Genomic DNA, 15,640 nt, shown 5'->3' with positions numbered 1-15,640 from the left:
AGATGCACATACATTTAGAGGTGTTATGTCTTTTTGATCAATCAAACAACATATTACTATGAAATGACCCTTGGATATGAGGCTTGTTGTTTTTCATCAAATTTGGATAAACTGTGTCCATTATTTCTTCATAGCTTCCTCCTTCTCCCTGCCAAATTTCCTCTTTGCTCTCCTTCTGAGACTCTAATTACACCTATGTGAGACTGCCTGATACTGTTCCTTAAGTCACTGAGGCTCTGGCTTTGTTTTATTCTTTTACTTTTTTTCTCTCTGTTCTTCAGTTGGCATAGTTTCTTTTGACTTGCCTTTAAGTTCACTCATCCTTTCTTCTTCATCGTCTGAACTGTTGCTAAGCACACCTGATGACTTAAATTTTCTTTTTCTTCATCCATTATATATCCATCTTTTTTTTCCATAAAATTCTTAACATATTTTTAATTAGCAATCCTTGTCTGCTAATTCCAACTTCTGTGTTGTCAATGGGTCTGTTTTTAATGACTAATCTTTCTCTTCATTATAGGTCACATTTTCCTGCTCCTTCCCATGTCTAGTAATTTTTAAAATTGGACACTGACCATTTTGGATGATGCATTGAGAAACTCTAGATCTTCTTCTTTTCCTTTAAAGGGTTTTGACTTTTGTTCTAACGGGTGACTAATGTACTTGCAGATCACTGCCCACTCTCTTCCTCCCTTTTTGCCTTGAGGATAAATGTTAGGCAGCTAAAAGAACAAGTTGGGGGATGGAAGAGATGATAAGGGGATTGTGCACTGTTCCTTAAAATACCTTCATTTAATTCCTCTGCTTTATACTCCTCTTCTTGAGCTTGCCTTCCATCCCATGTGCTGACTCTGAACCCAGGGCTCCCCCAGTTTCTGCAGGGCAATCATCTTCCTCCCCACCAAAGCTCCTCCCTCTGTATTCTATGCTGCAGCATCTGATTCATCAATAAAGCCCCTTCCATCTACTTCCTTTCTTGTAGAAACTGATACCCTTTTCTCATTTTTTTTCAGTATTGTGGATTTCTACATTTAAAAATTTCTTTACTATAATTTAAGGGAATTTGTTATGAAGTCAATACAAATTCATGCCTTTCTTTCTCTTGAAAAGTTCTTGATATGCTTTGTCAAATTATTTTTCAGTCAAGTTGTACCATTTACACTCAGCTGCAGTGCCTGCAATTGTTCTCATATTTAACTCTTGCCAACAGTGAAAACTATCAACTTACTGGTTACTAAATCTTAGTATCAACTTATATACTTTACTTGTCCTTAATTTATTTTATACAATAAATGAATTGTGCTGGTTGTTTTTGTTAGCAGTGCCAAAGAAAACAAACCCTCCTCTTGGGGGAAATATATAAACTTGGATTCAAAAGTTTTCATTATGTATGTACAGCCATGTATGTATTCAAATTTAAAAGTTTCTGAAAAAGATTGTTTTCTCTTTAGTTTTTACTTTTTAGTGAAAGCTTGATATACTTATAAGTAGACTGAAGAAAGAATTCAAATCTAACTTTAAGAATTCAAATCTAACTGTAAGGAATGTATTAAACATAGAATAGTTCTAAAATAATTATTTTAACCCTTTGAGTTAAGATGGTTTCATTGTCTCCTATACACAGGTAATTAATTGCAGCAAAGCACATCATCTGATCTTGAGTAAGTATTGTAAAGTAATTGTATGTGGAAGAAACTGATAAAGAAACAAAGCATAACTTTGTTGTTGTAAAATTATGTCTAAAATTGCTAATGTCTATGTTACTTAAAGCACGTTACCATTCTTTAAAAAGTACTTATGTGAATGTGATGGTGTTTTATGATACTTAATACCTGATAATACAATTGGTAGTTCTTTGGTAATTCATCTTTGTGTTCTTAAATATTTACAAAAGAAAAAATACAAATGGAAAAGAAACTTCTTAAAAAGTTCCATCCCTCTACCAATCAGTTTTAAAAGTAAAAACAATGAGATTAGTACAACCTTTCCGGACAGTAATATATTAATAACTTAAAAACTATTCATACCCTTTGAACCCAGTAATTCTACTTCTAAGAATATATGCTAAGGAAATAATCATGGTTGTTCACACAAATCTATATACAAGAGATGTTCACTATAATATTCTTTATAAAACCAAACAATGGAGGCCGGGTGCGATGGCTCATGCCTGTAATCCCAGCACTTTGGGAAGCCAAGGTGGGCAGATCACCTGAGGTCAGGAGTTCCAGACCAGCCTGGCCAAAATGGCGAAACTCCATCTCTACTAAAAATACAAAAATTGGCTGGAAGTGGTGGCAGGTGCCTGTAATCCCAGCTACTTGGGAAGCTGAGGCACGAGAATCACTTGAACCTGTGAGGCAGAGGTTGTGGTGAGCCAAGATCATGTCACTGCACTCTAGCCTGGGTGACAGAGCAAGACTCTGTCTCAAAAAAAAAAAAAAAAAAAGGAAACAATTCACACGGACAACAGTTTGGGAACAATTAAAAGAAATACGGCACATTCATAAAAATGCAATGCAGATATTTAAATCACGTTTTTAAAGAACATTTAATGATATGAAGTAATGTTCATAATCTCACGTTAAGTAAAAAACAGAATACAAAGGTTCACAGGCTGTTTAATATCATTTAAAAAAATCTACATATCTGTGCATTTTAAAAATTCTGAAATAAAATTTAACAGTGGTTGTTTCTGGGGAGCAGGATTGTTTCCTTTTTTTTTTCCTCAAACCTTACTGAATTTTCAAATTTCCTCAATTAGTGTAAAGTCTTTTTAAACCCAGAAACACAAAATCCATGATTATCTTTAAAAAGCAACATAGCAACTTACAAAAATTTAATTATCTTTAAAAAGCAACATAGCAACTTACAAAAATTTAATTAACCTACACTTCCTCCATGTATTTTATCATTAATAATTCAATAGAGATAATGAGAAAGGATTGTGTGAGTGCCCATCTTTGTTCCAGGCCCCAGAAATACACTGGTAATGAAAGACAGATGTGGTCTCTGTCGTCACAGAACTTGCACTTTAATAGGAAGGTGTGTAAATCAAACCACCATACAAACAAATGAAAGACTGCAACTGTGGTGTTAAGAAAGAAAAGCATATAGTGTTCTGAAATCTGTAACTGGCATATTTGACCTGGGGATATCAAGAAAGAATTCCCCAAGGAAGTAAACCTAAGGTGAGATCTGAATGATCTCATCTGAAATCACATGAAGTAACTAGTTGAAAAGAGTGGGAAATTGTACTCCAAGCAGTGATTACATTTGTAGGGGAGAAAGCATTGTGTGCCAGTTATCAAGTTATAGTGTCTCTTGGCTCCAGATCTACTCTTCTTGCCCTACTTTGTGATACTGGAGCTGGACCCTGTAAGCAATTCTCTTTTGCCAGCTAGTAGAATGTTAACTTTTGATGTCAGCAGATGGCAATAAAGTGACCCTGCAAGGCCATAAGAACAGGAGTATATCTCTCTTTGGGGTTCTGGATCTCTATTATTATTAATTATTATTATTCACAGGAACCCAGCAGCCATGCAGAGGAGCTCCAACCTACATCCTCGTGCCATTCCCCACCTCCCGCCACTGTCAGTGGCTTTGAGCAGCTCCAATCCATCTACACCCTCTGGCAATGGCAGCCTCTTAACAGAAGAGCTCAGTCCGTGCCCTTTGACAAGTTTCTTCACCACCACAAGGCTGCACGTTCCTCTGGTAGCCACACACCTTCTTTGATCAGGTCAGAATCTCAGTCTTGGCTTGGGGGCCTCCCCTAGTCCTTAGTTCCTTTATTGTCTCATTTTCTTCAGTACAGATATAGTAACTGCTCTCATGCTAAATGTGGACACCTTATGGTCCTCTTTTACCCCTTCTAGTAGTTAGTAACCTCCTACTGTTTTAATTAACAATGCTTTACATTACATTTCTCCTATTCAAATAACCAGTATGGTTCTTATCTCCTGACTTGATCTTGACTGATACACATGGCCAGTATGAGGGCCCAAACAGAGACCAGCATAGCTAAAGTAGAGAGGGCAAGAACGAATGTGCCATGCAAGGAGGGTGGAGTGGGACACAGGGGCCAGACTATGCTGGGCTTGCAGGACAGGGTAAGTCTTCTTGTCTTTATCGTAAGAGGTCAGATTTGTGTTTTGAAAAGATTACAGGATAGAGAATGATTTACAAAGGAACAAGGGTAAGTGCTAGGAGATTAATGAGTGGACTATTGCTGCAGTGCAGGCAAGTGAGGATGGTAGTTTTGGTGGGAAGGCAGGGGAAGAGACTGAGCAAATGAATGAATTCTAGAAATACATGGAAATGAAAACCAACAGGAAATGGGGATAGACTGGAAATGGGGAGTGAGAAAGAGGGAGATGTCATGACTGATGACTAGATTTCTGGTTTGCACAATTGGATAGGTGGTGCACTAGGATCGGGAACACTAAAAGAGAGCCACGACTGGGAAGGGAGATGATGAGTTTGTTTTGAGCATGTTGTTGAAGTGCTTTGAAATATCAAGGTGAAAAAGTCAAAGAAGAGTCTGGAGTTCAGAGTGTAGCCAGAACTAGGAAGATGAGTTTGTGAGTCATCTTACATAATTAAAGCTAGAGTATGGCTGAAATAATCTAAGGAGAGTGTGTAGCTTTATATGATGAAGGACCTGAGATCAAACAAGCCCTGGGGAGCTTCAGCAATTTAACAGCCAGGTAAGGAAGAACGACCTCCAAAGGGAACAGAGAGGAAGCAGTAAAGACAGAGGGACACAATCAGGAGAGTGTCATGTCATAGAAACCACAGGGAAACGATAGAGTTGTTAAGGATAGGGTGGTCAACAATGCTGAATACTGCTAAAGGGAAAAAATAAAGATTAAAAAGCAATGGCTAGATTCAATAACATGGAGGCCATTGCTAAACTTACCTATAACAGCTTATCTAGAGCAGTTTATTTGGAGGGATGGGGCTGAAAGCCGTAACAATGAGGTGATGAGTGAGAGGGAGGTGAAGAGTGGAGACAGGGAGTAAAGGTAACTCTCTGAAGATGTTACAGAATAATGGTCTAGTGATGAAGCCTCAAGAAAACTCCTTTTTTTTTTTTTTTTTTTTTTTTTTGAGACACGGTCTCGCTCTGTCACCCAGGCTGGAGTGCAATGGTGTGATCACGGCTCACTGTAGCCTCGACCCCCAGCTCAAGTGATCCTCCCACCTCAGCCTCCCAAGCAGCTGGGACTACAGGCATTTGCTACCCTGCTCAGCTAATTTTTGTATTTTTTGTAGAGATGGGGTTTGCCATGTTGCCCAGGCTAAGAAAACCATTCTCTCATAATTATTATATACTTTGATTTGCAAGTTTCATCATTCTTCTATCTTTACATGACAGGGTAATAAACAAAAATTTGGGGAAACAATAACTTTGGAACAGAGACCAAAATAGACAGGTTTATGCAGCAGACACAATGTCAGTTCTGCCTTCTCATAATGTCTTTATCAAATACAGATAGACTTTATTATTTCATTCAAATCCTATGAAGCTTGATGAGCTCAGAGGGCATAAAGGTGGTAACTTTCTGACTGGAATAACATCTTTAGTTTTATTTACATTCACTGTCTTTACAAGATCTTATATGTCATTAATACCTTAATAGGTTTAATATATATGTATATTATTATATATAATAATACATGTATATTTTATATATGTATATGCATGTTATATATGTATATGTATGTAATATATATGTATATGTATAACTTGATTTTTTCCACTGTGTTATTTCTCTGCAAAACAGGTTTAATTCTTATTGCATTAAAAAAAGTTTTTAATTTTTAATTTTTGTGGGTACATAGTAGGTTTATATATTTATGGGGTGCTTGAGATATTTTGATATAGGTATACAATGCATAATAATCACATCAGTGGAAACAGAGTTTCCATCTTATTGCATTTTAATAGAAACAGTTAAATCTTTGTTCAAAAATCTTAAGAAAAATTTTTGAAAGCCTTTTGATCTTTGTAAGTGGTACATTCCATTTAATTAAGTCCATTTGTAACTGAAATCACCATAACAAGGAGTGGGTGGGAAGTTATAAAGGTATCAGCTATTCAGAGATGAGTAGTTTTGTGTTTTTGCTGTACAGTTGCAGCAAAATACCGAAAAATACCTGAGGGGTTTTATGTTTCCTGTGCCCTCCTATCACTACATCCTGTGTCTGTCTCTTTCTGCTTTATCATACATAAAGAAAGGAAGCAGAGCTCTAAGTCACTACAAATGCAACCTAAGATACCAAGTTACTTGAAGCTGAGGTTGAGACTGAGAAAAACACAACTGTAAATGGGAATTAATACCAAGTATTTAAATTAAAGATGAGTGAGAATAGTAATTATGTGCTTTAAAATATAAACTTTATTTTTATTTTTTGAGGCAGGGTCTTGCTTCATTGCGCAGGCTGGGGTACAGTGGTGTGATCATGGCTTACTGCAGCCTTGACCTCCTGGGCTCAAGTGATCCTCCTGCCTTGGCCTCCCAAAGTGCTGGGATTATAGGCATGAGCCACTGTGCCTGACCAAAATATAAACTTCAAAAATGCATGCTCATATGATAGTACTTAACATCAGTTATATATATGTTAATAGAGTATTAGATCTTTAATAACAAAAAATAGTAAAGGCCGAGGTGGGCAGATCACGAGGTCAGGAGATTGAGACCATCCTGGCTAACACAGTGAAACCCCATCTCTACTAAAAGCACAAAATATTAGCTGGGTATGGTGGCATGCGCCTGTAGTCCCAGCTACTTGGGAGGCTGAGGCAGGAGAATCGCTTGAACCTGGGAGACGGAGGTTGCAGTGAGCTGAGATCGCGCCACTGCACTCCAGCCTGGGTAACAGAGTGAGACTCCATCTCAAAAAAAAAAAAAAAAAAAAAAAAAAAAGTAAAAACCTATGGTTATAATTCTATAAGGGCTTCAGCTAAGGTACTTAATAAAAGTTTAGATAAAACACTGGCTGTTCAGACCACTGTAAGTTGGCATGAGAGAGCCTGAATTGAAGCACTGGGATCTTAGCTTCAATGTCTCCAGACACTTACGTCACAGCGGGACCTTCTATGGAATTGCTGCACACACGCACTCTCCAGCTGCCCTTCTACATGCTGCCTTTATAACATTTATTACACTCTAGAATTATGTTGGTAACTCAGTTGTATTCTGGTTTATTATCTACCTCTTCTCCCCATCCCCCCCACCCCAAAGAACATAAACTCCCCAAGAGCAAAACCTTTGTTGTCTTGTCCGCTTCCTGTAGAAGAATTCCTGACACATGTTGGATGCTTAAAAATATTTACTCAATGGATAAATGAATGATAAGACGGTTTACCCGATTCCAGATGCTGAGCTAATCACTTTATATATCTCATTTACTGCTCACCACAATATTGTAAAGTGGACAAATGTTCTTTATTTTGCAGATGAGGAAAGTGAGATGCAGAGTGGTTAACCTGTCCAGGGTCACATACCTCATAAGTGATGAGGCCAAGATTTGAAACCAAACATGTCTAATGCTAAAGCCCGGGTTCTTAGCTGTGATATTGTATGGCTTCCATTTGAGAGCTGGCACTGCTGAAATCCTAGATACACACATTTGACTTTTACTATTAAAGTTCTAAGCTGGCTGCTTTCTTTCTGTTGATCTTTGCTAATCCTCTGTCCAATATAGGGCTTAGAGAAGCAGGGGAGGTAATCTTGAGGCCAGGACCAACAGCAACATAAAAAAATCTGCCTGAACAACCTGTGGGGAACCGCCTACCACAACAATACTGTGAAATGGTGGTGAGGTGTTTTTGTTGTTGTTTGTTACAGGAAGCACAAATGGGGGGGGGCAACTAACATTCTAAAGGCACAGGAGCCTTTCTCTCACATTTGGTTCAGTTCACTTGAGGATGAGAAAGCAGCTCTGCGCAGGTGCTGCGCCCAAGCACAGAATCTGCATTGCAAAGGTAAAAACGACAGGGCTGTTCCTGCTTTGTGGTACAGGGCAGGCTGTACAGTCCGGCTCGTGAAGGTCAGCAAGCATGGCATGGAGCCTTCTGTTCCAAGGAACAGGGACCGAAGACTTGGTTTCCCAGGATGCTTTACACGAGGAGGCAACATAAAGGCCGGCTGCTGGGTCAGCAACAGGAGCTCAAGAGAGGGAAAGCCCTGCCCCAGAGTTTATCTCTGGGAAGCTGCTGATGGCCCACAGTCCTGCTCCTGGAATTCCTATTCAATGGGAATTGTGTCCAGTGGGGTAAAGACAAGAGAGGAATCTGAATTCCTATTCTGGCCTAAGCGGAGACAAGTAAATGCTATACATTTTAGCTTATGAGCCTCAGGAAGCATAGGGCAGGAGGAACATTTGGGAAAATTAGACCCTAAGGTCAAAATGTGCTTTAGACATTTAGATAGGGTCTTAGAAAAAAGTATTATCCTTGGCACTACTTTTAGTAAAATAATTTTGTTTGTTTTTGTTTTTGTGATAGGGATTTGCCCTGTACCCCAGGCTAGAGTGCAGTGGCACAATCATAGCTCACTGCAGCCTCAAACTCCTGGGCTCAAAGGATTTTCCCACCTCAACCTCCCAAGCAGCTGGGACTACAGGTATGAGCCACCGCACCAAGCTAATTTTTCTTTTTTTTAAAGAGATAAGAGCTCGCTATGTTGCCCAGGCTGGTCTCAAACTCCTGGCCTCAGGTAATCTTCCCACCTCAGGCTCTGAAAGTGCTGGGATTACAGGTGTGAGCCACTGCGCCCGCTCGGCAAAAATAAATCTTGATCTACTCTTTGCCTGATTTTGTATTTGAGCCCAGGATGATTTTGATTGGATTATGTAAAAGATCCAATTTGAGCTGTTATTAAAAATTCTGAGATACAGAAAAAAACTACTCTCAGGCTTAAAACATACTCCTAAACTTCTAAACGATCTGCTGACACACAGCATTGTCCCACTTGACAGTGCTATATTTACAGCCTGAAATGATGATGCTTTTGGTGGTGATTTTTCATGTAGGAAGTCACACTAACACCCCTGAGCCACCTGCATGTATCTTAAAGCTAACTTTTCCCCTACCAAAAAATGATTCTGTTTAAGACTTTTAAAAAGAGAGATCCTGAATGTCAAGGTGTTATAAAAAGATAAAACACGCATCCCACATGTTCACAGCCTCCTGCCCAGTGGGGCATTCAGGGCAGGCTTTGTTGAGCTAGTTTCATTATTGGAGGGCTTGATAAATGCTCCACTATAATAGCCTGGCGATTTCTTTTAGGCTTATGCTGTGAACTCACTCAAGCACAGAATATCATTATGTGGCTTTGTTATTGTGACTTTTTTCTAATTTTTCAATTACACATTTTTTTTTAGGAGTTAGGGAACCCATGGTTTTAGCAGTAACTCTCCATTACCTGATAAAATTACATGGATTTGAGTCAGCCTTTTGCAAACTACAGAGAGTTCAAGAGGGTTATCCTCTCAACTTCTCAATCCAGGAGCCTTGGTTTCTTCAGTTATAAAGTGGGGAGACAGGATTAAAGTTTCACTCTCATCCTTTCTAGTTCCAACATTCTACTCAAAATGGGGTACAGAGTGTCTACAGCCTAACACTCATCTGCAGAATACCTGTTAGGGCTCTTGCGATTGCCAGTAGATTGAGCAAGCATTTTAAAGCCATTAGATAGTTTTGGCATCAACTTTCTGATGAACCTTCATAATTTGAAGGCAGGAAAATCTAACTACAATAGTCCTCCCATATTCACAGTTTCAGTAACCCATGGTCAACTGCGGTCCAAACATAGCAAACAGAAAATTCCAGAAATAAACAACTCATTAAGTTTTCAGTTTCATACTGTTCTGAGTAATGTGATGAAATCTTGTGCCATCTCACTCTGTCCTACCCAGGATGTGGTCATGCCTTTGGCCACAGTATCCATGCCATACACGATACCTGCCCACTCGTCCCTTTAGTGGCTGTCTTGGTGATCAGAGTGAGTGTCATCGCATCTCATCATGCAGGCATTTTATCATCTCACATCATCACAGTAAGGATGTTTATAGTGCAATAAGATATTTTGAGAGAGAGAGCAAGAAAGAGGCCAGTATATTGCTATAATTGTTCTATTTATTATTGGTTATTTTTAATCTCTTATTGTGCCTAATTTATAAATTAAACTTTAGCATAGTATAGTATAGTACAGGAAAAAAACAGTGTACGTGATTTCAGGCATCCACTAGGGGTCCTGGAACCTATCTTCCAAGGAAAAGGGCAGATTACTATAGCTAAAACCTCATTTTAAAATTTACAATCATAACAAATGGGCTGCTAACGAAATTAAGGGCCAATAAGGAGAATTTGCTTCCTTTTGCAAGAACATTTACTAACCTTCCATTACCATCATTTCTTCTTCTTCCTCTTTTTTTTTTTTTTTTTTTTAGGGGTCTCACTCTGCTGTCCAGGCTGGAGTGCAGTGGCACGATCACAGTTCACTGAAGCCTCAACCTCCTGGGCTCAGGTGATTCTCCCACCTCAGCCTCCCAGGTAGCTGGGAGTACAGGCATGCACCACCAGGCCCAGCTAATTTTTGTATTATTTGTAGAGATGGGGTTTTACCATGTTGCCCAGGCTGGTCTTGGACTGCTGGGCTCAAACAATCCTCCCGCCTCAGCCTCCCAAAGCGCTGGGATGACAAGTGTGAGTCACCAAGCCTGGCTCATTTATTCTTTAACAGAAAAATTTATTGCACAGACATTTGTAATGAATCAGTAACATTAACAAATAATACCAACACACCTCAATGCCTTCATGCTATACTTAAAAAACAGAAGGGAGAATGGGATCACTGTGCAAGAAATAATTCTTCACAGAAAGTTTCATGTGAGGGTTTCCAAAAGCCCCCTTGTACCCATTCCCCTGGTGGGTACTTAACTTTCAAGGCAGCTGTCCACTGGGAAGGGAGGCACTTCTATATTGCATTTGCTTTAATGTCATATACTTAACAGAGTTACTGACATTGTTTTACAAAGAAGGTATAAATTATAAGTAAATGAAAATATATATATGCTAAGCTTTTAGTCTATGATTGATATCAAAATGGCAACTTGAGTAATTAGATTTTGAAAGTAATTCATGGGAAAGCAATAACAAGTTGGGAATCTGCCACTCGATTATTTAATTTCTTTCTCTTGTTCTGACTATAAATCAAAACAGTCTCAAAATTGTAGGCACAGTGAAAATTGAATTAAAAAAATTCCTGGAGAATTCAGATTCAAAATGAAATAGGTTATTTTTGTTGTCATTGTTCGGTTTTAGGAAACCATCATGAAGTGAGTAAGGATGATATGAGTTTCGGCACTATTAGTGGAGTTGTTAGGAAATGTGTTTCTGGAAGAAAATTTGTGCTTTGTGAGCAATTTAAGAACTTACTAGTGTATTACAGAGTGTGCCAGTTATTTAATGCCTTCTCACTGCCACCCTGATTTGGTACATGTCACCATTTGCTTTTCTGTTTGCACCTCCATCTCTTCTGGTAGTCTAAACTTTTCTTAGGCATGGATGTGTCTTACTCATCTTTGGTTTGTCAGAGAATAGCAGTGTGTCATATATAGCAGGTGTGCAACACCTGAGGGCACTCAGTAAAGTTCTCCTTACTTCTCTCTAACCCTCCAAATCCTTTTTACCACCTCAGTTCTATTGGTCCTTCAATACCCAATGCTCCCAGGAAATCTCCCAGGAGCACTCAGTCGGATACTGCACCTCTCTTCCCCAAACCTTAAACTCACCAGTGAACCTATAGCCTTCTCTTCAAGGATATCAGAATGTGATTCCATCAGGGCCTAGACCATATCATATCCTTCTCTGAATCTACTGTGGCATCTAGCACAGTGCTCTGAATATAACGGGAGTTTAAAACGCCACTGATTGTACAAACTCAGGATTTTATAACTAGAAGGACTTTGGGGGTCAACTAGTATAGTGATTCTCATCAAAGGATCTACCACCTTTTAGGAGGCATTCCGAAAAACTGAGGGGGCATTTTTAAAAATTAGCAAAATGATTGTGTGTGTGTGTTGGCGGTGGGGTTGGGGGGCAGGATGCTAGATGACTTGCAATCCTGGGAATGTCATACACAACAAAGAATTAACCTGTGTCCTGAACTTTCTCATGTTCCCCTGGACATTCATGATTGTTAAAATATATATATATAATTATGTGAGTCTAGACAGTTTTACTACGGATTTACAACATTTGCTTGGATTTCCAAGATTCAACTATTGCATAAATTAAAGGAAGATGGTACTTTATGATGTTTAGAACTTGACTGAGAATTTTTGGCCATGTGGAAAACCACATCAGCAGCCATGATATTAGAGCTGACACCCATTACCCTAAATTGGACTGCATTTGTAGCAGGTGCATTCACAGTGATTCCATGTTATATACAAATATACTTATTGAGCTCTTACTGTACATGTCAAATGTAAAAAAACAGTGTCCACAATATCCAGCTGATTACTGCCTTACTTCATTTAATTGCAAAGTGATTCATTATAAGTGGGTGTAAAAATCTGGCCTCTTTATTGAGCCTTCTATTTTAGTTTTTCCTGAACGTCTTATATTTTTATTTATTGAAATTCTGTTTCTAGGTAGGTTATATTATGCATGAATTCTATTTTAGTTATTCCTGAATTTCTTCTTATATTTTTATTTGCTGAAATTCTGTTTCTAGGTAGGTTATATTATGCATGAGTTTTATTTTAACATTTGTTCTAAAAATGGGGCATTGGGTCAGATAGTATTGAGAAGCACTGATCTAGTAGATTCCAATGCAGTTTCCTTATTTTTCAGAAAGGAAATGGGACCCTAGAGTAGATGATGTGCCCAAAGTCAAACAGTGGATTAGGAAGTGGCCTTTTGAAGATTAATAAATATATAGCTATAGCACAAATAATTAATGTTCCAGATTCTAACACCCTGGAAGATTATGTTCTGTCACATCATATAAAAAATACCAGCAGTTAAAATAATTTGGTCTGCCCTTTCTAAAGAAAACATTGAATAACATTTCTTTTTGTCATCAATTATTCCTTCATTACCCCAGGTGAATTCTAGCAAAGGTGTCTATATAGAATATTTCTTTAAACTGGAATTTCCATTAAAAAAGACCTCTGACTGGCTAAGTGTGGTGGCTCATGTCTGTAATCCCAGCACTTTGGGATGCCAAGGCAGGATTGCTTGAGTCCAGGAGTTCAAGGCTGCAGCTGCAGTGAGCTATGACCACACCACTGCACTCTAGCCTTGCACAGCAAGACCCAGACTCAAAAAAAAAAAAAAAAAAAAAAAAAAATCCTCTGACTTGGTGTAGAGCTAGATTGAGCATTTATTCTCTGCCCTGTTACATTCCCCTTCACCCCCCATCCTGGCTTCAGGAAGGCTGAATTGTACACACTGCAGAAAAACCACCTTCCATTTTCAACAACATCAACAGCAGCCCCAATGAGCTCCCTTTGTGCTCTTTTCATCTATGCCTTCCTAAGCAATTTTACTTAAGCATTACTGACCTGTGACCCCACGAAGTGCCTTTGAAGGTTCCTCAAGTATTGAGATCTTTTTCTCACGAGGGATAAGGGCTGGTTTTTCGTTAGCAGAATCTGTGGACGAGCTGTCCTTCTCGCAGCCATTCATGGGGCCGTTTTGAATCTGTGGTGGCTGCGGCTGCAGGGGCCCTGCCTCAGGCCTCTCCACCTTGTCTTTAGCATCTTTGTTGCCTTGATGCTGCTTGGACTTGCTTCTTTTTCTTTTATTGTTCTAGAATGAGAAACAAATGAGAACATAATATTCAACTCAGACTCTTGAAATATAAGGTGAATCTGAGAGATGAAAATAAGATACGCTATCTTTTTTGGTTCCTGGCTCTTCTTATAGACTGGATGAAGAATATTTACATCTTTATTAACCACCCAAGTTAATTTAAGTATCTTCTTTCTTATAGTAAGTTGTATAAACTTTCACCTCATAAACACAATAAAAAAGGTTCCAATAAAAGGAAGAAAAAAACAACAAGGAACGGCTTAAATAGCTGACATATTATTTGAGCAACTTGAGGTTCTATAGTAAAATCTGGTGATAACCATCCTGAAAAAATTTGATTTCAGTTATCCTGCCACTGGGGAGTAGCTCTCATCTCAAAGTGGTGAATGCTGGGGAGGCAAGGAGGCCACTAAGGTTCCCATCTGCTCGGCAGAAGGAGAGGTAAAGGGGAGGACTACTAGGGAAAAGGCAGGCAACTTCTTCTTGTAAAATGAGGACACAGAAGGTAGGTCCTTAAAGTTCAGGTTGGGTCTCTGAAATAGAAACCAGTCAACAAGGAGATTCCTGGAATTGCTGTCATTGTCTAGGAAGTCCCAGGTAGCCACAGGATCCATAATCATCCCGATGATTATTTATTTATTTATTTATTTATTTATTTATTTATTTATTTATTTAACAAGGTCTCACTCTGGCTCTGTCGCCCAGGCTGGAATGCAGTTGTGTGATCACGGCTCACTGCAGCTTCAACCCCCTGGGCATAAGCGATCCTCCCACCTCAGCCTCCTGAGTAGCTGTTACTACAGGCATGCACCACCACATGCAGCTATTTTTTAAAATGTTTTGTAGATACAGGGTCTCCCTATGTTGCTCAAGCTGGTCTCAAACTTCTGGGCTCAAGTGATTCTCCTGCCTCTGCCTCCCAAAGTGCTGAGATTACAGGCACAAGCCACTGCGCCCTGCCATCCCATGAATATTTCAGCTGGAGCAGACAACAGCTTCAAGGTAATGCCAAAGTGATATAAGTCCCCCTTTTCCGGTGAGAAAGCCCCTGGACCTCTCGGCTGCTAGCTGAACAGCATTACAAGGCTTCATTTTATTTCCTTTGAAATAAAACCACCCTGCATTTTATACAATTGAAATTGTTTAGACCCCCCAATATCACAAGAGTCTAAAATGCGGAGTTTTACTATATCTCTCTTAAAATGCTCTAATGGTGAATACATGAGAATATCAAGAAAATTAAGAAGCTGTTGTTCCTAATTATGTTATATGTTTGACTTGATGTTGCTTTGTACCCAGTTGATACTCAGTGTACTCAACAAGCAGTATGGTACCAGCCCCGGCCAATCGGAACAGACGCCGACCCATAAGAAAGACCCTGTCCCACCTGCTGAATGAGTGCGTGCCAGCTGAACATCAGCCTGGCTTCGTTCTTCAACACATTTACAAAAGAAGTAAAAAGAAACAGTTTTTTCTTCTCAATTCTCCTCCCTGCTTTTTTCCTTTGGAACCACAATCATGTCCCAGTAAGTGCTTTCCTAGGTGAGAGGTGTGTGTCCCAGGTTGAAGGCAAGGCCAGTGGCACTTATTCCCACAAAACACCCACAGCAGCTTCTGGCTCTCAAGCCTCACATCTACTTGGCTGGGAGACCATTTTCCTTTTCAACCTCCAGGAGGAAGACTCAGTAATGAGTTGGGTCTGCAGCTGCTGTCTGCTCTTTTTTTCACATCAGAAAAATCTAATACCCAAACCACACATTTGAAATTTTTCTATGTAAGTCTAAATACTGCCTTTCAATCACTTGC

At 39.2% G+C, this 15,640-nt stretch overlaps 1 protein-coding gene across 39 annotated transcripts in view; it reads right to left on the bottom strand.

Moving 5' to 3' along the window:
• Positions 1-15,640, bottom strand: part of SPATS2L (spermatogenesis associated serine rich 2 like) — a 173,389-nt gene that overhangs the window by 45,885 nt on the left and 111,864 nt on the right. For all 39 annotated transcript variants that reach the window (XM_063791449.1, XM_001170105.7, XM_063791447.1 and 36 more), the window contains one exon: positions 13,585-13,831. In XM_063791449.1, coding sequence (XP_063647519.1) covers positions 13,585-13,831 — 247 coding nt within the window. The remainder of the gene's footprint in view (positions 1-13,584; positions 13,832-15,640) is intronic.

Source organism: Pan troglodytes, chromosome 13 (genome assembly GCF_028858775.2).
Source record: "Pan troglodytes isolate AG18354 chromosome 13, NHGRI_mPanTro3-v2.0_pri, whole genome shotgun sequence".
In the NCBI taxonomy this organism is placed as follows: domain Eukaryota; kingdom Metazoa; phylum Chordata; class Mammalia; order Primates; family Hominidae; genus Pan; species Pan troglodytes.
The sequence above is the reverse complement of the archived record's forward strand: the minus strand, read 5'-3'. Positions and strand labels throughout refer to the sequence as shown.